The sequence below is a fragment of the Lutjanus erythropterus genome, chromosome 5, assembly GCF_056507025.1.
Source record: "Lutjanus erythropterus isolate fLutEry1 chromosome 5, fLutEry1.hap2, whole genome shotgun sequence".
NCBI lineage: Eukaryota > Metazoa > Chordata > Actinopteri > Lutjaniformes > Lutjanidae > Lutjanus > Lutjanus erythropterus.
In genome coordinates, this window is record NC_139321.1 from 3,488,695 (window position 1) to 3,516,138 (window position 27,444).

Here is a 27,444-nt window from a genome sequence, read left to right on the forward strand (position 1 = left end):
TGTGTTCGATGTGTAAAACCCTGAATGACACATTTTGTGAAAAGTGCGCAATAAATAAACGTGCTTTGATTTGAAAAATGATTCTGTGTCTTAATAGAATACACCAGTGTCTCCCAAACATTTTCCAGGGGACCCAGTTGTTTTAAATGAAATCATCGTGACCCAAGTCATAATCAGCCTAATCAATAAATTCTAGTAATAGTTCATTTGTGCATTAACGTTCCTGTCATTTTTGCATCATCATGAAAACTAAATGAGAAATAAATTTATTTAGGCTGAGTTAACAGACCATCTCACTGTTTTTATTTCCTCTTATCAGAAAAACAAACTAGGAAGTTTCATAAATAAGACAAAATAAATGCATTTAGACAGAATAAACTGGCTCTTTCTTCCTCTCAGCAGTACATGTACACATTTAAAATGTTTAATAAAAAGGTGTACTGCAGATGTAAATATTAAATTTGCTTTCCTCTATAGTGTTTTAGTTATTTGGCCAAATAAAATCTCCTGTGACGCACCCGTGGGTCCCGACCCAGCCTTTGGGAATGACTGGAAAAGACCTGCTTTAGGATTTTGTTAGACAGCATCTCAGCCAGAGAAATTTATTTGAAGGAACTGATCATTAATAGATAATGATTATGAAGTTAGATTTGGTGGAAAGGCTCTGTTGTTTGAGGGATCTCTCAATGAAACTGAGCAGAGATTAGAATAAAAAGTACGGCATAAGGAGGAAGTTGGGGTCGTGACAGATTATAATGGACACCAGTGGTTCCCAACATTTTTCCTTGGAAAGCTGAGTCCGTCCACAGGATAAAAATGCTGTGCTGTTTTGATGTTTGAAAGCACAAAGTTGGCTGTGTGTTTCTATTCAGAGAGACAGTGTGGGAAATCTTTGCAGAGGTAAAACAGTTTTGTATTGCTTGACTTTCTGACATATTTATAACCCAGCAAGCTGTTTATCAAGAGTTAATGGCACCATCTAGTGGAGACTTGTTGAAGGGTGCTGTATTCCAGGTCAGTGCTGCTCACGTCTGGTCCTCAGGGCTCACCGCCCTGCATGTTTTAGATGTTTCTCTCCTCCAACACACCTGATTCATATGATCAGCTCGTTATCAGGCTTCTGCAGAGACGTACACTTCCACTGTGTGGGAGATTCTGCAACACTGTTTTCCTTTGAAACTCCAGCAGAGTTTTGAGGACTCAAAAAAAACTAAACCTGACCTTCAATCAGCATGAGGGTGAGAAGATAATGACTGAATTTTCATTTATGAGTGAACTATCCCTTCAAGTTAGGCCCCAGTTCCTGCGGTAAAGCTTCCTCATTAGGCAGTAATGTCAGTCACATTAAAACACACAACAGTGGAGTAACCAAACATTGTTATTTTATTATCTTAAAAAGTAACACAATCCCCATAGGGTATCACATACACTACAACAACGGTAACACCAGTACTACACATCAAAGGGACTTTCAGATATTATAGACATTTAAAAAAATCCCTCTTTTTATTGTTTAAATTATTTGACTAGGCATGACAGATAAACATCATTTACAGGTATGACATACCGTCACCATTAGAAACAATGTTATTGTTGAACCTCCATTTTTATAAACCACCACCGATGTTAAGGGAAGACATTTCATGGACTGTCAGTGTAGAAAAGGGATGGAAGGTTATGGGACTGTGGCTGGAAGGGAGCGGGGGGGGTTTGATGGAGGGCCACCGGGCCAGAGAGTAGCAGGGAGGGTTGGGGCTGGAGGGTGGAGGGTGGAGGGGGGCAGTGCATAAATCAGACATGAGGGATAGAATCCATGAACTCCATCAGGCAGGGGACTACGACCCAATTTTTACTGGTGGAAAAGAGGCAAGAACCCCACTGGCTGTGGAAACGGAGCTAACTGTGGAGATTAAACTCCACTGTGGGGACAGGAACTCAGCTGTAGTGGTAAACCCAAGATTAGTGGTACAATAGAGACTGTACTTGAAGGTGGAACAGGGACTTTGGACTTGACCCCGTTTGTACGTCCTGTAGTCACAGATTAATGGATAAGGCCCAATTATGTGGGTACAACTGGCATGAAAACCAGAATTAGGACTAGAATGCTACTGTAATGATGTAGTAAGGATTAATGTCCTACTGTTGTGGGCTTGGTAATGGACCGGAAGCCTACTGTTGTGTTAAAGCAGAGACAAGAACCCTATTACAAATACAGACAGGATGTACTGTATGTCCCTAGAACATGGACAGAGAAAGGACTAAAACCCTTCAGAGGTATGATCCCTGCTGGCGTCGTAGACTGGCTACAATCCTGCAATACTCTGAGAACGTCTGAATTACTGGGCACGTCCCCGAGGGTTTTAGTCCAACCCAAGAACAGCAGTGGAACAGGCTGTGAATCTCTTCCAGTGGTAGAAAAGAGATAATAAAATACTGACGGAACAGTGACCATATTCGTAGAACAGGAAACTCAATCCACTGGCGACAGAATATAAACCATCACCCTGGCGAAGAGGGGGGACAAAAAAAGTTTAAACCCTAGTATTTGTAGATTGAAGCGTACTGAACCTTTTTATTGTAGTGGTAAAGATGTATGGTTGGACCCTCGTGTAACGGCGAGATGCAGAGTAGAATCAAATGCAGCGGTGCAATGGGAACAAAAAGGTCAGTTATGATCGTGGGTTCCAACAGGTGGGGAGACAGAGGGGGTTCTCGTACCTGTCACGACACTAGTGGCTCCTGTACACTTGCACAGACCAGCAGTACAGACGAATCCGGTGACCGCTCTGTGTGTTCTGCTTTCTTGTGGCGCCGCCATTGCTGTGCTGACACGTCTTATCCGTCGCTCTCTGTGTCTGCTGGGAACCCCACATTTGCAAGACCCTTGCAAGATTTTTTTCATGGTTTTGGTCAAAATGTTCCCTCTTGTGAGATCTTGTAGATCTGAGGTTCCCTTCTAGACACTGTGTCTGCTGCTGCATGCTAACAGTGATAGCATGGATGTTTGGCGGCTCGCAGTAACTGATGACAGTACCTTTTAGGATGGTGATATAATAATAATGTTCTTCAAATTTTACAGTAGTTAGACATTAGTTGTGACAAAAGGAATAGATAATGGAGAAGAGAAAAAACGGACCACCTCCACCACGTTTAAGTGATAAAGTACTGTGTAAAATATGTTAAAAAAATATATATGAATTCACATTTTTCATCAGGTATTCAAGACTTTCAGGTACAGGACTTTTGATCCAGTATGATCCTCTGTACACTCAGTCAGTCTCTGAAGGATCGTGTGTACAATCTCAAACAGCAGCACTGTTCATCAAGTACAAGTTTGTGTATTTTGCATTCATTGTTGTTGTTTTTTTTTTTTGGAGCAGCTGCACTGCACTGCTTCTTCCCAACTTCCTGTACATCGTTGTCGAAAGTGATGTTAAAGAAAAAGTAAGTGTGAAAGTAGAAAACTGTAAACTTCTTACGATGACTCGAGCTCATACTGCAGGGAGACGCCACAGCAGGAACGGCGGCTTAATAACTTCCGGTACTTTGCAGGATTCGTCTATAATTAGCTGTGACAAGCAAGACAAGGGCAGAGGGAAGTGAACGCCCCACACCGACAGAAACCAAATATTAAAAAATAAATAAATAAATAAATGTCAGGTCCAACCACACATGTGAACTCAATGTGAGAGCAACAAGTGTCCTGATAAACACCAAAAGCAGCTACACTTGTATCTTTTACTGAGGCACACTTAAAAGGTCAGTAAGCTTCAAACGAAGTGCTTGTTGGAGAGTGGAACAGCAAACATTTCTTTCAGCCAGGAGGCTCTGGTGGCAGACTTTTCACTTTTCACCCCCCCCCACACACACACACCCCCACCCCCACCCCCCCGCCTTCCAGTGTGGAAACTGAGAACACACATAAAGGCAAGTGTGGCAATGAAACCACAATGCTATTATCATGTACCATTAGAAGAAACCTTGTTGGTGAAGAAAGGGAAACAACAGGGAGTCCAGCACTTTGATGTGTAGTGTGTTAGTGGATATATGTGTATGTATGTATGCATGTGTGTGTGTGTGTGTGTGCGTGTGTAGACATTCACAGGCTAGAGGCTGATGACAGCGTGATAGCAGAAAGGACGGACTGTGTTTTTGCTGCTGTGGAGGTAGTTGTAGAGGAGCCTATAGGACGACACACTGGGATGACTGACAGCTCCCTGAGCCTATAGGAGGATGGGATATGATTGACCTATAGGACTGCGGGAGTTTTTTCAAAATAGGTTAAATCCAGCGTAGCTCAGGTCTGGTTTTATAATGAGACCAAGGCATTTTTAGGTCTGATTTCACATCTCCCTGTGCTGTGGTCAGTGGTCGCCCCGTCTGTCTGCTCGGTCACTGTGTAATCCCAGTCCTGTTCACACAAATGCTTCGTAGAAGGGACTAAACTGCAGCTGCTAAAAGTATGCAGGTGGTACCTAACCTAAAAAAGTGTAAGCAGCCATTTAATATTATATTCCAACTATGTCATCACTCTTTTTATTATGACTATTATCGTGGCCTTAGCACCAGGAGTGAGAGTATCTCAGGGATTTGATTCTAACAGTTTGAAGAAAAACTCAAGTAGTAACTTAATAGAAAAAGTAATGATTAAGTTGTCTATAAATAAAGAAATACTGAGAATAAAAACTGTCATATCCCTGCTTGTAGTTTATAATACTGTTCAGGATGAGTTTTATTTTTGTCTTGGATCACGTCTCTGTTGGACACTCAGCCACCACGTGCCAGCACAGCTGCTCCTGATGAACGGGCACTCGTACACGCTGGGCCGCCCTGTAACCTGCAGCAGAATCTACTGTCTCTGATGCCGCAGATTTACACATTTCTGGTTAAAACTCTTAGGAGGTTGCTACTTCAGCTTAGTTGTGAAACTCGACAGGGATGTGACCGACTGTAACCTCGGGACGCAGCTGTGTCATTTGAGCAGTGCGATCTTCACACACTTAGTGTTGCTTGGTTCAGATGTTTGGGTTTTTCTCCTCCTTTCACTTCAACTGGAAATGTATATGAGCAGTGATGGTGTCATCTGTCCTTATAAAAAACAAAACAAGTGATTTTTTTCATTCATTTTTGGGCTTTCTTAAATACATTTTCATGAAAGAAAAACATGTTATGGCAGCTTTATAAGCTGTCATGTCACTTGCAGGACTTCAATAGCTTATCTCTGAACACCACTGTGAACTGACTCTGTAAACAAACAAGAAAAAATAGTTTGCCATTAAATATTATTTCTATGTCAACCCTAAATAAATGTAGGCATATATAAACTGTATACATTCAGTTCTATAGTAAGATATATACTGTATATAGCCTTTTTGATTTCTTTAATATTTCATTATTTATTTCAAATAGTTTGATATATGTTTTATTACTACTTGGTCTTTAATAGTCTTTCTGGAAAATATACACCTGGTCTGTTACAAAAGAGGAGCAGAGAAAAGAGCATGTGTCCAGTGGACTTTGGCACGCTGACTGCAGCGGCAGAAGATTGTTTCTGACAGCTGCGACGGGGCCGAAAGGTGACACAGCTGCATCCCACGGGCAGCGAGGGGTAACTTAGAAAGGGAGGGTAAAACGGGAGGGAGATCTTCCTCTAGGAAAGTTTAAACAGTCTAATCTAAAATCTCATCCCTGGAGCGACACCTCAGGCTGTCTGTATATCTGACAGGTGGACAGTTGGAGCGAATCGATAAAAGCTGGTTAAAAACTGGCAAAAGTGCTCAGGCAGTTTCGATGGGCATCATGGCATTCAACAGGTCATCCCACAGAGGCTGTTCTAGTAAAAGCAGTCCTGGTTACAGGTTACTCAGTTTGATTAACCACCTCGCATGTTTGTTGCATTTTGGAGTGATGGTCAGCGGTATTCATTGTCATTTCCTGAGGCACTGCACCGTACGGGGTGTCAGAGCCAGAAAACATAAGTAGTGAGTAGGAGCTGGATCAGTGAGAGTGTGTGTGTACCATCAGTAACAGTAGTCAGCAGAGCTGCATCTCTTCAGTGTGTAATACCAGGAGACACCACTAGAGGAAGATGCACTGATCTGGAGCAGCTGGAATGGGAGTGGAAATAACATGACCTGAGATTACACATTATACAAACACCCCCCCAGCCCCCGCACGCCCACCCCCCACCACACACACACACACACACACACACACACACACACACACACACACACACTATAACCCACGTAAGTGAAACAACACAACAGCAGTGTGTAAACTAGGGGCTGTAGAATGACATGGTCAGAGTCTGCCCAGTGGCCTGGTGTTCATGTGTCTGTGTGTGTGTGTGTGTGTGTGTGTCTGTGTGTTTCTGTGTGTCTGTGTTTGTGTGTGTGTGTGTGTGTGTGTGTGTGTGTGAGAGAGAGGCCCTGTTCAGACCTGGCATCGACATGCATCCTGGGTGTTCTGATCACAAGTGGACAGCCCTCACTACAGGTGTGAACGCACCCCGGACAGATTTGAGGTCTGACCGCATTCGGAGGGGGACTGGGCCTCATGTGACCACTGTCTTTTAGCAGCGTGAACACAAATGTGTCCTGGGCCACATTTTGGGCCTTCTTCTAAATTCAAATGTTATTTCTTTCTTTGTGTAAAAGCTTTGTGCCCATCGTGCATTAAATGCAATACATTAAGTTGTTTCTTTCTTAATGAAAAACATCGGGCCTCATGCAAGAACCATTCGTACGAACAGATTTGTTCTAAAGTGGTGTGTACGAGTGATTTAGGAGAACGTGTGGCATTCAACAATTTTCTTGTTTTTTTGAATTTTCTTTCAGATACAAACACAATTTATGAGGTCCAGACCTGTCGTAGAGTCATGTGCAGTCAGTTTTTCACTAATGACATTTCATTAATCTAAAGACATTCTGAGTTTGTCCAGGGGAACATTCTCACTTATTCTCTCCTCTATTACCACGATGAAAACTTCCCCTGACGCCCTCCTCCTTGACCCTCAGGTAACACGGCATTAACAGCACTCTCTTTTCCAGTTTCTTTGCTTTAGCTGGTCTCTCCTGACGTACTCGGAGCTGTCTGCTTGTGATCGGATCACCAGGATGCATGTTAATACCAGGTCTGAACAGGCTCAGAAAAAACAGTTTCCTGGTGGTCTAAATGACTGTTTGTCAGATTGTGCATGTGTGCACGTGTGTGTGTGTGTGTGTGTGTGTGTGTTAACAGCTATGGTTCCACAGTGGGTCTGTGGCAGCTCCACTGATTCAGAAAGTCTGTCAGTCTAAAGGTGTAACAGTCCTTGGGGGTGGGACTTCTCTTTTTCTGGCACCTGTCCAGTGGCTCTCGGCGCTCCACCCAGCCCTTAGCTCCGCCATTAGACGCTGGTGATTGACGCAAGGCAGGCGCTAGGTTTTTGGAGTTTCTCCGGCTGGTTGCCGGCAGGTTCTGGGATGGCACGGAAGGAGAAGGGCGGACCGTTGCCAGTAGTGATGCCAAGGTGGCCGGGGCTCAACGCCAAGTTCTGCCGACGGTTACTCTCCACTATGGATGAGGTGTTTGACGCGAGGCTCTCCCTTGTTCTGCAGAGAGACACACAGTGAGAAATTATACGACCACAACAACAAAGAAAGTACCTGAAGCTTCTACTTAGGCTCAAGACAAACAAGGGGAAACAGACAACAGGTCCTTTTGTACTTTTTGTACACCAATGGCTGTGCGACAAAATGCTTGTTTATCACCATCAATATCACAGAGGACCTGTCATGGACGTCACACATCTGCATCCTGGACCAGAAGGCTGAGACGTGCACGTGCCTGCACACAGACCAGAGGATACTAAACACCCAACCACAGCCTTTTCACCCTGATGTCATCTGCTGGAGTATCCACTGCTGTACAGCTAAATTTTACCTCTACATTTTACCTTGTTGTAAATGAAAAATAAATCACCTCGTCATTGTTGCCCCTTTATGCTACTCACAAAACAAAAATTACATAAATGAGTGAATAAATAATAAGTTATATAAGTCATAAACTATTGAGGAGTGTCACAGCCAGAGGAAAGAAGCAGATACTTCTATATCATCACAGATTATTTACTAAATCTATAGTCCTGTCATGTCACTACAGTTTTAGCATCCCTGCACTGGTTGCCTTTTAATTTTTACAACACATTTTAAAAACTGTATTAATTACTTATAAGGCCGTCCACAGACTGGCTCCAGACTACATTAAGGGGCTTTTAACTCTGTACTCTCCCGGCAGGCCCTTAAGATCAGCCGATCGAAACCTTCTGGCTGTTCCTCACACCAGACTGAAAACTAAGGTTCACTGTGCATTTTCAGCGACGGCCCCTCGGCTCTGGAACAGGGACAGACTTCCCCTCAGGTTGAGATCAGCAGACTCCACTGCTGCTGTCAATCAACTTCTTAAAACCCACGTCCACTAGATGGCCTACAACTAATGATGTTTTACTGTTTTAATAATGTTTTGCTTCTATGTGCTTAGCACTTTCATCTGGTCTAAATGCTCTTTTAAATGTTTTTTTTAAATGTTCTTTATGCTCCTAATTCTGTATTTCAGGGGATGGGATTTTGTGGGTTTCTGATTTTTTAACTCTTGTTCTGTAAATCTTCTACTATGAAAAGCACTTTGTGTTTAAGCTTGAAAAGTGCTACATGAATAAAATTATTATTATGAGTTATAATTTACTGTAAGGCAGCAGAGTGAAGAAGCTGTGGCTGGAGTGGACAATACAACTTCATGATTATATATTAAAAATGTAATTATTATTATTGTTGTTGTTGTTGAATATTATAGTTACACCTTCTAAGTTTGTCTGTGCAGTACTACACTCAGTTATAAACACACACTATGTAACTCACCCTGTACACCTGGAATATTTAGTCCATTTTTGTCCACAAATATATGATATCAATGCTATTTTAATTATTCAAACACTTTGACCAAACCTGTAACCATTTTCTAACCCTTCACAGGGACAGAAATCCACGTGAAGAGTAGCTCACACACACAAAAAAACACAGATCCCAACTTTAATTTTTAGATTAATATCGCTCCCTACTGGACATTTTTCAAATTTCTTTTTGATTTGATGTTTCAAAGAAGTTGGGAAAGAGGCAACAAAAGACTGTGAAAGTTGTGGAATGCTGAAAAAACAAACAAAAAAAAACATTTGGAAAAATCATCAAGTAAACAGGTGAACTGGCAACATGTGAGAGAATCCAGAGTTTCAATATCTACATTAATGAATTGGCGTCTATACTATACTTCAAAAATCTCCTGTCCCTGGTGTGAGTCTCCACAGTCAGGGGAGGAAATGCTGTCCTGCTGTGGTTCTGCTGTCCCCCCACAGCAGAGCCTAGACCTGCAAAAGGATTACTGTCAGACCTGGGCCCTGAAATTCCAGAAAAGATCCAGGTCTCAGGACATTCTCCCAAAATTCTTAATTGGTACAAAACATATAGAGTACTGCACACACTACATCTATCTAGGAATAAAACAAATTTCAACTGGATATTTTAATGAATCTGTTCATGAGCTGAGCGAGAAAGCAGGTCGGGCCTTCTGTGCCATAAAAACATATATACAAACAAAAATACCTATTTTACTTTGTTTAAAATTAATTGAATATGTTATTAAAGACAGAGCATTACAGCAGCACATATAGCAGCACAAAATCCATATATGTATGTATATAAGAATAATATATTTTTCTACTGTAAATCATAAATTTTTATTTTTTGCTGCTTGTATTCTGTGCAACCTGATCTGCCTTTACAAGGCTTTTCTCATATTATAATGCTACACACCATGTGTGTATTACAGTTTGTGTGTCACACATGCAAATATCTCCATATATCTGCATAAATGAAAAGTGTATATAGAATACATAGTCATGAATGTATAGCTTTGACAAATTAAGGACTTTATATTTCATATTTCTCAGTTCTTATTTTATAAATATTCTCACCCCTTTTTCTACCTGTTCTTGTTGAGTTGCTGTAATGTGAATTTCCCTGATATGGGATCAATAAAGTTTATCTTATCTTGAACCAGTTGCCTAACCCTAACCCTTGCATGTCAAGTTTCTCCTACATTTCCAGGGGAAAAGGGCAATACTAAAAAAACAAAAAACAAAAAGAGCATTAAACTTTTGAACATACCTAAAACTAAGTGACCCTCTCATATAATTACCAAACACCGCAAAGCCAAGAGCTGATGAGTAAGGACCCCCTGACCCAACTCATCCCGAGTTTAAATCCATAAACCTGCTCTACACCACAGGAAAAAACACAACCCCAATCAAACTCAACCTACTGGGAAACACAGAACAAAAACACAGAGCAAGATGCAGCGCTATCCTAAATCAACAGAACACCATAACAGATTATTTGAGTGTGGTGACTGATCAACAACTAAAAAGAAACTTGACAAAGTGCAGACTGATGGAGCACAACCTCAGAGTGAAAAAAGGGAGACGTGGGGAAATCTGGCTCTGCTGTAACTGCACCTTCAATGAACCTGAACCAGAGCTGCACCTCCTCACTGCATGTGAAAAATGCAAACACATTTTCAAACATTTTAAGGGTTTACCAGATGAATAAAAATGACCAGTATTACTGCCATAGACGGAGACACAGCAAATGTGCATTTGAGATAACGGACATATTCTCCTCCTGCTGTATTAAATGCTTTTTTTATGCTTTTGAATTGTTTTTATTGTGTCATGCACAAGTGATGTGCCCAGCTTGAACCCAGGCTTACAAGACACAATAATTTAGAAAAATGGACCAGAAACCAGAATAGCAACATGAATTACACTTAAACAAATACAGCATCCTGACGTTTTTCTCCAAGCTTTAGAAACAAAGTAAACTAATAAACAACCATTACATTCTGTCATCATCAGTGCATCAGCACATTTTGAACAGACATTTCATTGAATATCAGTATTATTAACTCATTATAAAAAGGACAATATAGAAGAAAATGTGAGTCAGTCTGAACTTCTCCTGATTCACACAACCTCCAACGTCCTCCTGGATGTTTTTAAATCTGCCAACTTCAAGGTTCAGAGGAAGGATTCCTGTTCTCAGCTGTGCAACTAAACATCTTTGACTCTTTGTTATGTTTGCTGCAACATCACATTCCTGGCCATTATCGTGTTTGATTTGTATATAAGTTTGTAATTTAAGTTTTTACAAAATATTACTTAACCATTTTGCCTCAAATCTTCTAATTGTGTTTATGCTGCATGTCAAATTATTACGACACATACATTGTAACAGAGAAATATGCACATTACTCCAAAGAAAAACCCTCTTATTGATCCTGTTTTCTGACATATTAAGCAGATGATTCCACAGTCTGATCATTTCACACCATGAACAGACAAACTAGCTTATGAACACCTAATAAAAAACAGCTCTGCAGCTCTGTTCTGTATGGAGTCTGATACTTTATATTCTTTAAAGCCCCATATCCCTGAAGCATCATAAAGTTGTCTTGTTGTATGTTTGTTTTCTGTAGCAGACTATAAATTTTAGAATCACCCATTAAAGACAATCAGAGTCCTCTAGACAATCAGAAGAGCTGCTGGTTAAAATCCATACCCTACAAACAATGACTGACAGTGGTCCCCTAGGAATTTTACAGTTTTTCTCAGTTGTTTTGGTTCATTTTTCTTAACAGTCTTAACTTTCTCAAAACTTTAAGTGCAATTGTCACAACTGTTTCATGGAACATCACAACCTTTTTGCAAAAGGTACAAACTCACACAAAACACTTCATTCATGTTTTAAGACCTAATTTTTGCATCAGTAAAGTGGCCAATGCTACTCAAATGTTTAGCTGTTTCTTCATCATGACAACCCTGCAAAAGTTTCTTCTATACAAATCTATTTTTTGTTGACACAGATTCCTCACTAGACTATACATGCATCTCACTGAGCTTTAGATTCAGACTTCAACAGTAGGTAGAAGTTTACTGGTGAAGGTCAACAGTGTACAACACTGTAGTACAGATAAAAAGGATACACAGATACAGTACATTTATTTTTATATCAATGTGTTACACACAGGTGTAGAAGTTGTGAAGTTTAAAAGTTTCACTGAGAATCAACTTAAGTGGTTACTGTGCGATTTTGTTAACAATTGTACTTACTCTACTGAACATGAGCTTAAACTAAAATGTGTGCAAATTGCATGAATGAAAGAGAAATTCCAATCTGTTGAGAACAACATACTAGTTGTTCAGAGATTAGTACTTAATGTTTTGAAAAACGTATTTCTCATTAAAAAATTGAGCCACTGAGAAAAACTTCAAGTTCAAGTTTGCTGTCTGCTGTGTGAAACGTTCTCAAACTACAGATATAATCTTACTGTACAGATTACAGCATCCCTGGTAGGAGGAGGTTCTATTTTAAAGTTTTAAAAGTTTTAAAAAACAAAACTGTGAACGTGTTCATTTTGATTTCTGTGAACTGAACCTTCAGTTAGCTCTTATGAGGTGTGAATTTGCACGACACTGTGTACATGTTCTCACCGTGGTGAGTTGAATCCACTGTCAACTGTGACAGAGCTGGAGTCCATACTGTCCAGTCTAGCAGAGTGGGCTGACTGCTGGTTCTGACTGGGCTCTGGAAGGTTCTCTTTAGCACCAGGGAAGGTGAGGGTTCTTTCAAACCTCCTTTGTAGATCCCTCTCCTTCTCCCTCTCCAATAGCCACTGCATGGTCCCTGCTCCACCGCCTCCCATCCCAACAACACCTCCTCCAGCCTTCTCGTCCTCTCCTCGACTTTTAGTCCCCCCCTCCTCGAGTTCATCGTCGTCCGAGACGTTGTAGTAGTCGAAAGAGGCCTCTGCAGCACTGGTCGCGGGTTCAATCCCTGTTGGAGGAGCAGGTGGTGTCGCCACCAGAGGTTTGGGAGCATCAAAGGCCTCCTGGGAATCAAGTGCATCGCAGGATGAGGACAGAGTAGACGAGGCGAGGGCTGGGGGTTTTCTCAGAGAGCTGTAGCCAGACAAAGGGAGGCTAGGAGGAGGTTTGAAGAGTGTGTCTTTACTAAAGATCTCCTTACGTTTCTCCTGACCAGAGGAGGCACTGTGGGGAGGTCGTCCATTAGGAAGGGGGAGGTCAGGGATAGAGAGAGGTATTGGAGGCAGGCTGCCACCCTTAGGTCCCACCTTTGACAAGTCCTCCTTATTTTCTAGGACATGGGGTGTCTGTCTTTCTGCTTGCCTGTCAGTGCTGCCAAGCTTTAATCCATCATGGCTACTTTTGCCCAGAGTTCCCAGTGGGTTTGCTGCAGTGAGAACACCCTCAGAGGAACCGGCACATTGGAAGTACTCATCTGGAGGGACAGAGGTGAGCAGTGGTTTGGGTGAATACGCTGGAAGGCTGTCCCTGCTCTTACTCTTCTCTAAGCTCCTGCCACCATCCAACCCCAGAGAATCCACAGGCAGCTTAGCCGAGGGTGGCGTGACACGAGAGTAGTGAGAAGAGCTCTGATTGGCTCGCAGGGTGCCATCATCGGTATAGTAGCGGCTCCGGTCGTCGTAATAATCAGGTGGTCCGATCAACCCAGCTCCAAGTGGTCCTTTAGAATTGTCCATGGATCTGGAACGTTCCTTGGCCTTGTCGCTGCGTTCATTCCTGGACTTCCTCTCCTGGGTGTGGGAGTGTGAGCGGTGAACTTTGGAGTGGTGGGCTGATGGGCCATGGCTTGGCTCGGGGAAAGGCATTTCTGTGCGTCGCTTGGCGAGCTCTCCGGACACATCCCACTCTGGCGTGACGGGCAGGTGGGAGGAGTCGAGGATGTTGGGGTTGCTGTGCGCCAGGTGAAGCCGGGCCCGCTGCCGCTCCATGGCCAGTGCGTGTTCCCTCGGTGACCGAGCCAGCGAGGACGAGTAGGCTCTATAGTCTCTGTCAGTCAGCTCCAGATGGGAACCATCACTTGGCTCGCCACGGGACGCCCTTGTCTTGCTATGTGAGCGGCTGAGTTTGGTCTGAGACTGCTTCCTGTGTCTACCCCCACTTCTCCTACTCCTGGAGCTCTGATTGGCTGATGATGCTTTGCTCCTCTGGGCACGTTCTTCTTCGAGACGCTTCATGACCGCTGTGTGCCGAGCGAGGTTTTCCACGGTGAGGTCAGGGTTGATTCTGCGGATGATCTCCATCTCTACATGGCGTGGCAGCTGGCTGGGCACCTCCTCATCACGGAGCGGCCACTCCTCAGGGGGGAATTGTGCAGAGAAGGTGGCCAGCTGCTTAGCCTTGTCCTTTTTAAAGCTCAGACGGAACAGCTTCAAACCAAATTTCCGACTTCCTGTACCACTTCCTCCACCTGTCTGTTTGTCTATCTCTCCAGTTCCAGTCCCTCCTCCTCCTCCTCCTCCACCTCCACTTCCCCCACCTCCCCCTCCTCGGTGCTTGGTGAGCGTGTCCGTCTTGAAGGGGAACCCGAGGGTGCTGCGACTCTTTTCTATGTTGCCTCCTGCTTGCTGAGGAGGTGTCTGTGGGGAGTGTGGGGACGAGTACGCCTCCCGGTGGTCTTTGGGGGATCGGCGCTGCAGGGTGGTGTGGTGGCTGGGGGGGTCTTCTCCACGGTAATTGTTGTAAAAATTATCCCCACCTCCTCCACCTCCCCCACTGTGGTTTTGGCTGGACTTTGGGTGTGTTCGATCTCGCACGGCCCCAGAGGTGGATGGGGTGATAGTGCCAGAGAGAGGGGAGGTGCACTGCGTCTGCTGATGCTGCTGTTGGTTCTGATGTTGCTGCTGTTGGTGTCGGTCGGCAGATCGCTCGTCTAAGTGGTACCACTTAGAGCTGGTTCGGATTAGGCTCGGAGTGATGAAGTAAGTCTGAGGGGTTACAATAAAATATCCGTCAGGTGTCGGGTAGATCTTCCGCTCACGGACCAGCATGCTTAGCGTGTGGTGCAGAACCTCCTCCGTTGGCGTGGGAACACCTGAGTGCAATCAGAGACAAGAACCAGTTAGAACAGAACAGGACCACATTACATTCACTTTTCATTATGTGATTTTGGTTTTGCTGTACTACTGCAGACAGATGTTAACAGAGAATTACATAAAGATATAACATATGAGGATTTACTGTATATTATACAATATTTTCATATTCTCTCTGGCACCACATGACCCTGTTCCCCTCTGGTGTCGTGTGAGGAGGTGGAGATTATTTTTACAGCTGTTATTGTGGGGAAGACCTTCGCTTGCACACCACACCACCCTGCAGTGAAGATCTCCCAAAGACCACGGTGGTGCAGCAGTTAGCTTACGTGGTTAGTTTAGGCTAATTGGTGGTCTAATGGCCTGAGGGACTGTCAGTGTGAATGTCTGTCTGTCTCTCTGTGTCAGCCCTGTGACTGATCTGAAACTGTTTTACTCTGTCGCTGGGTGTGTCCATCAGAACAGGAAGAAAAACATTTTCCTTTAGACACTGTACAATCTTGATTGTTTTTGAGTACAGATCGCTGAAGCCACCATGGGACATAACTTTGGAAAAAATATAAACTGCTGTTTTTAGCGAGAGACAGTTTTCTTTAAATCCCATTTCAATTGTGACACAAATCCAACATCTGATGTTTGTCAGTTTAAGAGATAAACAAAGTCCTGTGAATTATGAGAGAAGGAGTTACTCATTAAATGTATTTGAATGTTGTATTTGTAAGGAACAAGTGAAAGAACTTGTGCTCAAGTTTTTTTGTTCATGCAAAGAATCATTTTTGCTGCATTGGGGTTAGTCCACTTTGGAATGGTCCAGGATTGTGCTGGTGTGAAAGCTCTCCAAGTCCCAGGTTAATGGAGTTCTTGGTCTCAGGCTAATACCTGTTTAAGTGCAGTGTGAAAAGCCCTGCTAGTGGTACAATCAACAGTGAGTGAGTCATTACGGTGAAATCAATAAATGTCCTGCATCGCTGTGTCAGTGGTTTATCTCTCCAGAATGACCAGCTCACTGTACATCACCTCTGACTTGTTGCAGACACTTTTTCACTGTAAGGTTTGTGTTCTGCGTTTTAGAACCCCGAATTTCTGAAACCAATTCCTTTCATTATCCTCTTAGCCGTAGCTCTGCCTCATGAATATGATGTACCATATCAAAAACAATTAATTATCACTATCAGCAAGCTAAATGAAGCTATAATGGGAATCATCACGTGCGGTGTATAAACCTGTGAATGACAGAGGACAGTGTGTGTATTCATTTCAGTTTACAAATGTCAAGACAGCCGTTCTGCTTCAACCCTCCTCTTATTATCTTCTCATCTCTTTCTCATTTATCCTGTTTTTTCTCTAATTTCCTGCTCTCTCTCTTCCTTTCTTCTCCTCCACTAGCCTCTCTCTCTCTCTTTCTCTCTCTTTTTCTCTGTTCTTGGTATCTCATGCTCTCTCTCCCTCTGTCAGTCTGGAGGTATTACTGCCAGTTACATCATAGCAGCCTTTCAGCCTAGCCAGAATGATGCAACACCATGCAGACAGACAGACAGACTGCAGACACACACACACACACACACACACACACACACACACACACACACACACACACACACACACACACACACACACACACACAAAGTGTTTGTCCAACCCTGTTCCTCTCCATCTTGCTGATGAGAAGGCTGAGCAGAGGGAAGGAGGTGGAGACAGAAGCAGGCTGTGTCTGAAAGTTGCTGTTCTGGATTCACGACGGGGTAATCCTGACATCAACACACTCACGTTTCCGCATTGTAATACATATCCAAATGTATGGTAGGGGGAACAACATGAAGCTGATCGTTCTCTGCTCTCAGTGGAGTCGAATCAAGGAAGAACTTGTCTTTTATTAATGATGAGATTAGTGTGCATGACAATTTATGAGAGTTCCAGGACCAGACTGGATGATACACTGACAACAGACTGTGTACTACAGAGCTACTGATTTGATCTGCCTATAAAATTGAAAGTAAGCATTTCTGAAATATTCCTAATAAAGTCTCATCTTGTTTCAAGAGCAGTGGGTGGAAATCATAACTTCATACACATAGAACAGATAAAATACACACTCAGGGGGTCTACAGGGGACAAATCTATCTAGGATCCAGTTGAAGAAAACTTAGGTAAACTTAAAACCACGCCTGTTGCTACTTGGCAGTCGTATCTAATCTAGGATCTACTTAATCTACTGTTTTACGCCAATTATTTTACTATTTCTACTCTAACGCTACCTTTTTCTGTCTGCCTCTATTTACATCAGGGGCCCAACAAAGATCAGTTTGTGTGCTCCATTTCTTCATTCATTGTGTTAAAAATGCTTTTGGGTATTTACCTTTTATGTGTGTTTATTGCATTTAATATGGATACACCTTGTAGTTAAGTGTGGGCAGGTATGCATGAAGAGATACTGTTTAGTTTCTGTGTATGCAAATATCAGGGTGATATTCGAAGGTAAGGCTGTCGTAGTCCTTTCTCTATACCACTGTTAACAACACACTGCCCATGCCTCATATGCTCCACCATGTGAGTTTGCAGCACTGCAAAACCTTCAGAAAATAATGTCAGATGTCAAAGCTGGACACATGAAATAAAACAAGCGAGGGTGCAGCTGGGAGAAATCAGGTCGTGTTTCTACAAAAGTTGACTCTGATTCTACTTTTCCTCTGCACACTGCGGCCTTTTATCTGCATCCCCTCCTGCTGATGTCACCATGTGAGTGTGCATGGTGAAGGCATTACCTGCCAGGCCATCCTGGGAAAAAAATAATTGCTGTCCAGCAAGTCAGACACTTTGTGTTATTCTTTGAGTCGACTATATGATTAAACGTCCCCACCCTCGCTAGTCAGCACCAGAAATACAAGTTTGCTAAACTATTTATCAATATTTCATTCATGCACGATGCCAGTTATCTGTTGCCTCTAAGATTTTATGCAGCCGCCCGTCACTAGTCGGGGCTGTGGCACTGTCAGGTGGCAGCTCCTCTCGCCCAGCGTGTATGCCCCTATCACCTAGGCAATCCTGGATGTTTATATCAGCAAAGTTGGACAGATGACCGCTTGTAAAACCAGCATGGTTTGGCAGTGTTTTAATCTAGAAAATGGAAATAATGTTGAAAATAGACTGTGACAGAATAAGCTGATATATATTCAATTGACTAGAGAAACACGTGCCCACATTAAGCACAGACACGGACATAAACCTGGAAGCAGAGCACTGCTAACGTTAGCCACACTGTGTGGCAGGTCGGCAGCTAACGTCAGCTCTGGGTCCTTTTCCCAAAGACACTGTCAGCCTCTTCCCCCCAGTATGATTTGGTGATTGTAGATTGTGATTAACGGCTTCAAATTACTCTTAATACACAAAGTATTTTTTTGGACAGTGTTTAACATTATAAATTAATAAATTCTGCTTTAACTGCTTTCCGAGTGTTTTCTTAGTGTTAGACAAATCGACTAGTCTAAATTAAATTTTGCGTTTTATGGACACAGAAATTAGTTGCCAGGAACATCCCTAATTCTCACATCACAAAAGATGGAAAAAAGGCACTAAATCATGAGGTCAAAAATATTAGAATAATGTAGGCTGATATTGATCAGTCTGTGTGAGAACAAACTATCAGTGGCTTCACAGGCGAACAGCTGCACACCGCGCAGCTTCATCAACACGCCCACTCACTCGCTCTGGACACTGAGCTGCTCTCCTCACACACACAGCTCACCCGGACTGGTGACAGCTGGCAGGGTTAAGTCTGGGCTCCAAAAATGCAGACATTTGTGTTCACATTTATAGCTCCTCTGGGTAGTGTGTGGATAACTGCAGAGTAGCAGGGCATGTGTGAAGGGATTTCAGTTGGGTTAAAAGGTTGAAACAAAATTAACTGGATAGTTTTACTGGGGGAGCTTAGGTATGACAACAAAAAAAACACACTAAAGCCCCTTTTACACTGAACAAAAAAACAGTAAATAAGGCAGACATGTCCTGAGAGATTAACACACAAACACTGTTATAAACCTCTTTTTCTCTGCTCTCTTGCACACATAAGCTGAATCTCAGTGCACATTGGAAAAAAAACAAAAAACAAAAGGGCAAGTGGGTCTGTTGGCAATGGGAAGAGGGTCAATCACTTACTTGTAGTGGGTTTATCGGCATCTAAAACCCTGTATATACGCACTAATTTTGGTGTAAAAACTGTGTATCAGCAGCCTGCAGGACAGAAACACCACAGCAAACAGAGCGTCCTGGGTTTGCCTAACAGGATAGGTTCAATAAGAAAATAATAAACAGGGCATGGAGATGTAACAAACTCTTTCCCTCTCTCACAAGTCAAAACGGAACTGAAGTCCTGCCTTAGAGCAACTCAAAACCATTTATTTTAGGAAAACAGAAGCAAAGACACACAAAAACACACCCCTGTCTGAGAATTTGTCAGTCATCTCACACCTCAGCCCTGATGACCGCGTCAAGTTCTTGTTAACTTTTACAAAAGAGCAGGAAAGCATTTTGGCTGAAGACTTAACGAATTTCTTTCTTTCAACAAATAAATAGTTTTTGCTTTTGCTCCGTGTTGTTTGTGTGTGTAGCACAGACGGACTACAAACATGAATTTCATTGTAGAATTAAACCTCAAGTGTGTAAAATTTACGAGGAATTTTTGGCACAATATGGCAGGAATTTACAGTCCACCTCCAGCCATTTGTTAAAACAACATAAAATGCTCTGCAAGAAGTAATAATTTGTAAAATTCTGTGTTTACATGAGCTACATAAAGCTCTACACCTCGCCTTCATTTAGTATTCAAGGATTCAGGAATATGCAAAAAGTTCCCACACACTCCACACACACCCCAACCCCCACTCGTACCCCAAAATAGCTTCACCTGGCTTCTGCTTGGTTTTGCTGACTAATCACAGTATCCAGCTACATCCAGCTTCTCCTGTTGGCTGGGCATCACCTCTAATGATCTGTATAGCGCCACCCCCTCAATTAGGTTTATGACATCATATACCCAGCCTGACTGAATCTGTTTTTGGAGACCACCTTTGCTCAAAGTAAGAAATGCTCTGACATGATGTTTACTGCTTATTTAACTCCTGATATGTCCTGTAACACAGAAAAATCTCAAGATACGAGTTTCACAGCGGAGACTGAAACAAAAGGCTATCGATCTGCAAGATTATCACTAGATGCACTAAATCCTACACTCTAGTCCTGTAAATGAACCCTTGAAACTGTTAAAAATTAAAATTTACTGATCTACTTTTTATCAGAATAATTGATATTTATCCCAAACACAAACTTAACGGGATAGTTTGGATTTTTTGAAGTGGGGTTGTATGAGGTACTTATCAATGGTCGGTGTATTATTTACAGTAAATGCTGGTCCCCAGTTTGGAGAAGCAGCAGTACTGCTGTGGACAGGAACAGCAGCAAATAAATAAACATCAATTTAAGTGTGTGCTATATTTATAGAAGCCAAACATCAGTCTCTCTTTCACTCAACCAGACTCCACTGACAAAAATCAGTAATTTTACCTTGCAGAGCACAGGAGCTGCTGGTCTACCACTGCTACACTGTTTGTGTTACTGTGTGACTTCTGTGAATCCAAACTAAACAACATAGAGACACAATAACACAAACTAACCACTCAGTGTGGTAAACCAGAATCTCTGAGTCTGCCAACAGAGTCATAATGGATTGTAGTTCTTGCTGCAGCCATCGGGAGGGGATGTTTGTCCCCTCTATGACACAGCCTCTCATGACATCACATTTTAAATATCAAAAAAGCATTTTTCCCAAAACATATCTAAACTCTGTAGACATCTTGTTTGAATTGGAGAGAAAATATTGTGTTTAAGCATACTGAGTGGTATGTTTCTAGGTGAAAATATGAGAGAACACGTAGGGTTTATTATTTAACTGTCAAAGTGATGCCATCAGTGCAGATGATTTGATGATAAAGTTGTCTCAAACGGGAGAGATGATCCCTCAAAATCAGTCTGAGGAGATGACTCAGCCACAGACACATTAATACAAGCACACTGACTGCACAGCAGCTGGACAGACAGCTGTGTGTGTGTGTGGTGTGTGTGTGTGTGTGTGTGTGTGTTGCCTGTCATTACATCATGCAAGTGCAGTTGCGCTGGTGACATGACGCAAGTTCTCTAAAGAGGGAAACCCAGAACTGACTGACACCAACACACACACAAGCACTAAATGTTTGTGTGTGTGTGTGTGTGTGTATATATATATATATATATATATATATAGATATATGTACATATATATATGTATATATATATATATATATATATATATATATATTGACTTGGCTTTAACAATATATCATTTCAGCAATGACGTCAAATGAACACGCGTAACACCGTTTTACACTCGTGGTTTTCTTTTAAATGTCTCTATGTGTTCAGCTCTCAGTACTTCTGTAGCTTCTAACTGAATCCCTGTGTTCTGAAGTTTAGTTTCTGTCCTGCATCGCTGTTTGTACTTTTAGATATCTGTCTTATTTTACTGTTTCATGTTCACTTTCAGACACATATGATTCGTATTAATTTACTGCTGATGAAAACTCAAAATTTCCTGATTTTTCTGCCTCATAATAAAAGCTTTTATATAACGAAATATCAGGGGACTTTTATTGTGAAAAACGCCACTGATTAAATAAACACCTTTAAGCTGCTGTGCTGGGCTGACGCGCTGAATCAGACTGAGTCATGTAAAGCAGCACATGTGTAAAAGGGTCAAAAGGGTTGCAGAAGTTACCACCGGAGGTGACAAGCCTTCATTACCTCTGTCGGAAAAGGAGCAAAATTTAGCGTGTCCACCTGGATGTCATGTTTCCATAACTGCCAATCAGAGCTGGAGCCGATAAAAATCCATGACAACTGCAGAGTCATTTGACCCGGGAGTGAGTTAGTGTGTGTGTTTTGTCCAGTGTAAAAGGGGCTGAACTGTCACACTGCAAAGAACGCAATGGAAAAAGACTGATTAGATTCACTACAGCTTGACAGAAAAGTAACTGGCAACAAGTTTGATGACTGATTTATTGTTTAATTTATTCTTTGACGAAAATGATCAAAGCCCTCTCTGGTTCTAGCTTCACACTGGGACACTGGGAAACTGGTTTAACACTGCTAGTTATTTTCTTACAACAGAGACGACACGAATAATTGATTAATGTGAAAATTAATCAACACATTTACCAACAATCATTAGTTGTAGTTGCGAGGAGCAGTATTTGCCTTTTAATTTTAATGATTATACTTCAGTAATGTCCCTGCACACAGTTCAGGTTCTGTAAAGTTCCAATGGGTCTGTGCCCACAGCAGATTTCCATTTCTGGACATCTGGAATAAATAGAAGTACATTTATTCAGCTGATATTCTATCCTGGGAACTGCTCTGCCTTGTTCTATAGGTGGGAGGAAACATTCAATTCCCTTTCTTTCTGAAAGAGAAATGTTCAAATGGCTGTCAGTCTCAGTTTCAGTCTCAGTGAGAGAATTTAAGATCAAATCTGTTCTCACAAACAATTCATGCATGACCCATTGTTTCAGAAACAAAGCTACCAGCAGGCTTTGACTGAAACCAACTACCTCACCTAACCTGCCGCCGCTCACTGAGTTCAGACTAACTATCTGATACCGACTCTCCAATATTAGGAAAATGATGGAAGTTCCAGTCCTCGGTGAAGTGGGAGAAAACTGGAGCAGCCAGAGGAAACCCACACTGGGAGAACATTTAAACTGAAACTCAAGACAGAAAGAACCCGGAATCTTCTTTAAGGCAACACTGTACCACCCTGCCAAAATCTATCACGGTATCTAGTCTAATATCATGATAAGATATAATGTCAAATATATTACCCAGCCCTGTTATATGTATGTTTAAAACTAAATATTTAATTTGCCAAGTAACTAGTAACTATAGCAATCAGATACATGGACCTTTTTCAAAGCAGCCATATTGATATGAAACAGAAGGGTAATCAGAGGTGTTCACAATGAATAAAGGTCCTGTTCCATTTAGTGCAGCAGGGCCTTTCCAATGAGTCAACATAACAGCATCCTCTATCTGTTTGACCTGAAGGGAACACCTCTGTTTACACTACTATTTAATGTCAAAATGGATGCTGTTAAAACAGTCTATTGAGTGAAGTATATAGTACAATATTTCTCTCTGAAAATTTAGTCAAGCACACAGGACTTGATTAAATGTACTGTGAGCCCTTGTATATATTACAATATGAAAGGACGATCCTAAATAATTACATTTAATTTAGCAAAAGAATTTCACTTTAACTTAAAAGTGTGCAGCAGGAGACAAAACAATGACTGTTTGACTGATGTTGTTGTGTGAGCTGGAGTTACCTGGAAAACATGTCTGCAGGTGTTCGGTTAGCGCCTCTTGCGTGACAGGCTTATGGGCAGAGTTCATAGCAGAGATAGCCAATAGCAAAACCTCTCCCAAAGGGATGAACTGTGATTGGCTGATGGGGGACATACTGATGGGTGACACATCACCTGTGAAGAGACAAAAATCAGTCAGTGGGTTAAAATCTGCAAATCTATAACCAGAACCTGTAGGGTTATATCAACACCATGCAGTCTCTTGCTTGAGATCTACCATTCAGAAACATAAAAAATAAAATCCCTGTTCCATTTGTCTGGCTGGGCAACACTGTTGCGTGCCACTGCCAATCACTCTCTTCCCTCATTTCCTGTTACTAGTACAGCATCCGTTCAAAACATGCCTGTTCTGATTGCTTGGCCTCTGGTGTTGCCGATTGCAGCTTTCTAGAGAACAAATGATTATTCCATTAATCCGTTAATCCGTTGTAGGATACAAAACTTAAAACTGTTTAAAATGTATTTTGCAGTAAGATGATCAGCTGCTCTGTTTCATATGAAGAGTGCTGTGGTTTTGAATGAATTTGACTGTGTAGAGGAAGTGGGGTGTGGAGGAACCATGATGCTACATGTCACCTGCTCTCCCAGTGACATGACGTCTCAGGAGACCCTGACACATTTTGCATAAATGATTTGCAGCTGTGTTTCTCATCTTTCTTACAAAACACAAACTTATTCCACCCTTGCACATTATGAAAGTTTGGTGGTGTGGCGCGGTGTGACGTCTGTTTTGAGGAAATGAAGGAGAGAGGAGAGGGAGGGGGGTGCGCTTGTTTTGCCTGATACATCAGATGCATGAGTGAATCTTCACACCCCTACTGTGAAGTAAAATGTTGTTTCAGCGTTACGCCATACTGTATAGTTGACTGAACATGCTTTTGTATCATAAAATGCGACGTACTGTGTTTTTCTTCTGTGTATTTTTCTGGCCGATCTAATTTTAAAATATAGTCTGCTGCATTTACTGCATCTCCAATAACACCTGTTTTTTCCTTATCCAAATAAGATGGGTAGACCACATGTCACCAGCCAAGTTAAACAGAGAAAAAAAAGAAGGGAGACCGCCTCTTGCTGCAAACTGAGAACACACCTGAAGACTAGCTTAAATCTACAAGGAAAAGGCGCCTACACACACTTCAACGTGTCTGACTGCAACGATTTCTGCAGTCAGAAATCAGCTTAATGATGAAACTAAATCTCCAAAATCCTGAAAGAAGAAACATTGTTGAGTGTGATGAGCCAAGATATCGATGGAGATAACAAACAAATAATAACTTGCAGTCAGTTTGCACAGAAAAGCTAAAAAAAACATTTTGGGTGAAGTGCTAGATGTAGTTATGGGCAACAACTGGTATAAACTGTGTAGAGAGAGCTGGAGGTGAGTGAATTGAATCTATGATCCTGTGATATTCACTAATCCATAAATGTGTCATATAACAGTATATAATGTATGTAGTGTCACAGTGTGCATGTCCATCGTTCTATCTACTGACAGACACACATGTCTGTGAGGTCTGTAGGTCTGTTGTCTTTACTCAAACACTAATAGTGAATGCACACTGTCTCTTTGAACCATCACTTATCATCTGAATTATCACACAGCCTTGAAAAAACAAACACAAAAACCATCAAAAACATAAAAGTGAGTCTCCAAAATGAAGAACAACAACACAGGTCAGCTCCTGGTGTCTACTGCGCATTTTAGTAACAAACTTTAACAAAAGTTAAAAACAGGATACTTTCTGAAAACCTGGAGATCAGTGGTTACATCATGCTGACTTCTAAAGTCTTGCACACAGTAGACGAAGAAGAACTAACTTTATTAATTACATTTTTTTCACTCTATTGTTAATTATTTTACACACACGTAGGCCTTTATACACACATGCACATGCAATTTGTGCGAGAGGTGGTAGCGTGATGGATGCTGCCCCGAGCAATTGCGGGAGATCAGTGCCTTGTTCAAGAACACCTCGACAGAGCACTTTTTATGTGTTCCTGGATAAACGGGGCATTGCTTCTTTTGCAGCAGATGTGTGTGTCTGCTTTGTGCATACAGCACTGCGTTGGTGCTAGAGAATGTGTCCTCTCGTCTCCCTCCATCTGTCTGCTTAAACACAGCTGACAAATACGTGAAGTAAGTACTTGACTTATAAAACACAATGAGGAACAGCAGCAAACATATAAATCAACAGTGTCCTGTCTCACTGTGCCAGCTTTTCCCTTTACACAGGCCTCTGCTCGGCTCTCTTACTACCTCCCTCTAGCGGATCAGAGGCAGAATATAGAAATGTCCCTCCATTCTGTCTCTGTAACTTTTATACAGACGGCGAGGCAGAATAAAGTATTCCAACCTTGGACAGGCTGTGTAAAAGGGACTAGACACTAAAGGAGAGTAAGGACTCCTACAGGAGAAAAACTTGAGGAGAAGTTGCAGGGGAATAAGACCAGGGATGCGTGAGATGAGAGAAATAACCAGCTTCCTGAGGACAGGCGGGGGTGCAGCTGGGGGGACTCTACAAAGGGCAAACGAACTCAACCAGTTTCAACAGGTTTAACTCATGCATGTCCCATCTCCAGCAGCTCCCCCCTCCCACTGTTCCTCTGGGCTGTGACCCCAGGACTTTCTCACATTCCCCACAACCCCCCACCAACTCCTTCAGTAGACCCCACTCGTTCACACCCCTGTCATTCTCACCCACCACCCCCCTGCTGACTCCCACAACCCCCTTTGACACAGCCTGTTCAAGACGGGAATGCTGCACCTTTATTTGGACTCGCCGCCTGTATAAAAGTTACAGAGGCAGGATTCGGGGGCAGGATCATTTCCACCAGTAAATGGTGAACTGGCACAGCGTACATGTTTGCTGTTGCAGTTTGTGATTGTGTTCGTCAGCTATGAGAGGACACGTTGTGCAGCGCTGACAAAGAGCTGCATGCACTAAGCAGACATACACAGATGCATTTTAACTTATCTGCAGCAGAAGAAGTGACACATTTATCCAGGAACACATAAAAACCTTTGTTATAAATTAAGGCTGCTCAAGTAATTTAAATTTCATCATAATCGCAGTATGGCTTTCTGCAAACTTCAAATCGCAGGAGGTACAATGTCTGTTAAAGGCAAAATGTGTGTCAAAAAATTTAAATGAGGCAGAGATGTTCTGTCCTACACAAAAACATCTTCATTTGGTATGAATTCCTGCAAAAACAAAAAAAAACACACCACAGTCATTTGTTTTTCAGTCAAAATAAGAATAATGATATACAAATGATCATTACATCTAATATCGCAAATCAGATCACAATTGTAATATCAGTCAAAATAATCGCAGTTACACATTTTTTCAAAATCGTTCAGCCCTATTGTAAATTCATGGAGGTATCAGCTCTGTGTGATTATAAAAAAGCAGATGATTGGAATCAATTGTTGACTTGTTCTCTGTTGTGTTATGTCACATCTATTTCGATTCAGCAAAGACGGCATTCTGTAAAAAATGACACGCTGCACTGCTTGGTTCAGTGTAAAACACAAAGGTGGTGTAGAGGTGAGCCTTCGTTGCGATAATATTGTGGGATCTCTGTGTAAAAAGGAGCCCTACAGACTGCCATGTCCCCCACGTCCCAGACTGGACTATAAACTGGACAAAACTTGCATTTTGTTTTTTATCCAGGCTGCATGTGGAGGAAGTCACAGTTATTAAAGTCTCCATAAACCCAAATCCACTATACTCTTCTAACCTTGTAATTTAGGGTCTTATGTACATAATAGAAAGGATATAAAAAGTATTAGAAATCAGATTTAAATCAGACCCACATCTGTTTTTGTACACTTTTCAATACTTTTGTATTGGGTTTGAATTGGGTGTGTTTGTGCTCAGAAATTTAGTCATGTCAGTTTCTATGTGCGTGCAACAAAACTTCTTCTCCCACTGCTGCAGCTGCTCTCTGAGTCTGAGCCAACTTAACGTTATATCATGCAAAACCT

At 42.1% G+C, this 27,444-nt stretch overlaps 1 protein-coding gene across 3 annotated transcripts in view; it reads right to left on the minus strand.

The window, feature by feature from the left end:
- Window positions 1-7,124: 7,124 nt before the first annotated feature.
- LOC146326318 (storkhead-box protein 2-like) overlaps window positions 7,125-27,444 on the minus strand; it is a 50,853-nt gene continuing 30,533 nt past the window's right edge. For all 3 annotated transcript variants that reach the window (XM_084718557.1, XM_084718558.1, XM_084718559.1), the window contains exons 2-4: window positions 23,418-23,570; window positions 12,584-15,008; window positions 7,125-7,595 (exon numbers count right to left, since the gene is read on the minus strand). In XM_084718557.1, the coding sequence (XP_084574683.1) occupies window positions 7,391-7,595; window positions 12,584-15,008; window positions 23,418-23,570 (2,783 nt within the window). In that variant the 3' untranslated portion in view covers window positions 7,125-7,390. The remainder of the gene's footprint in view (window positions 7,596-12,583; window positions 15,009-23,417; window positions 23,571-27,444) is intronic.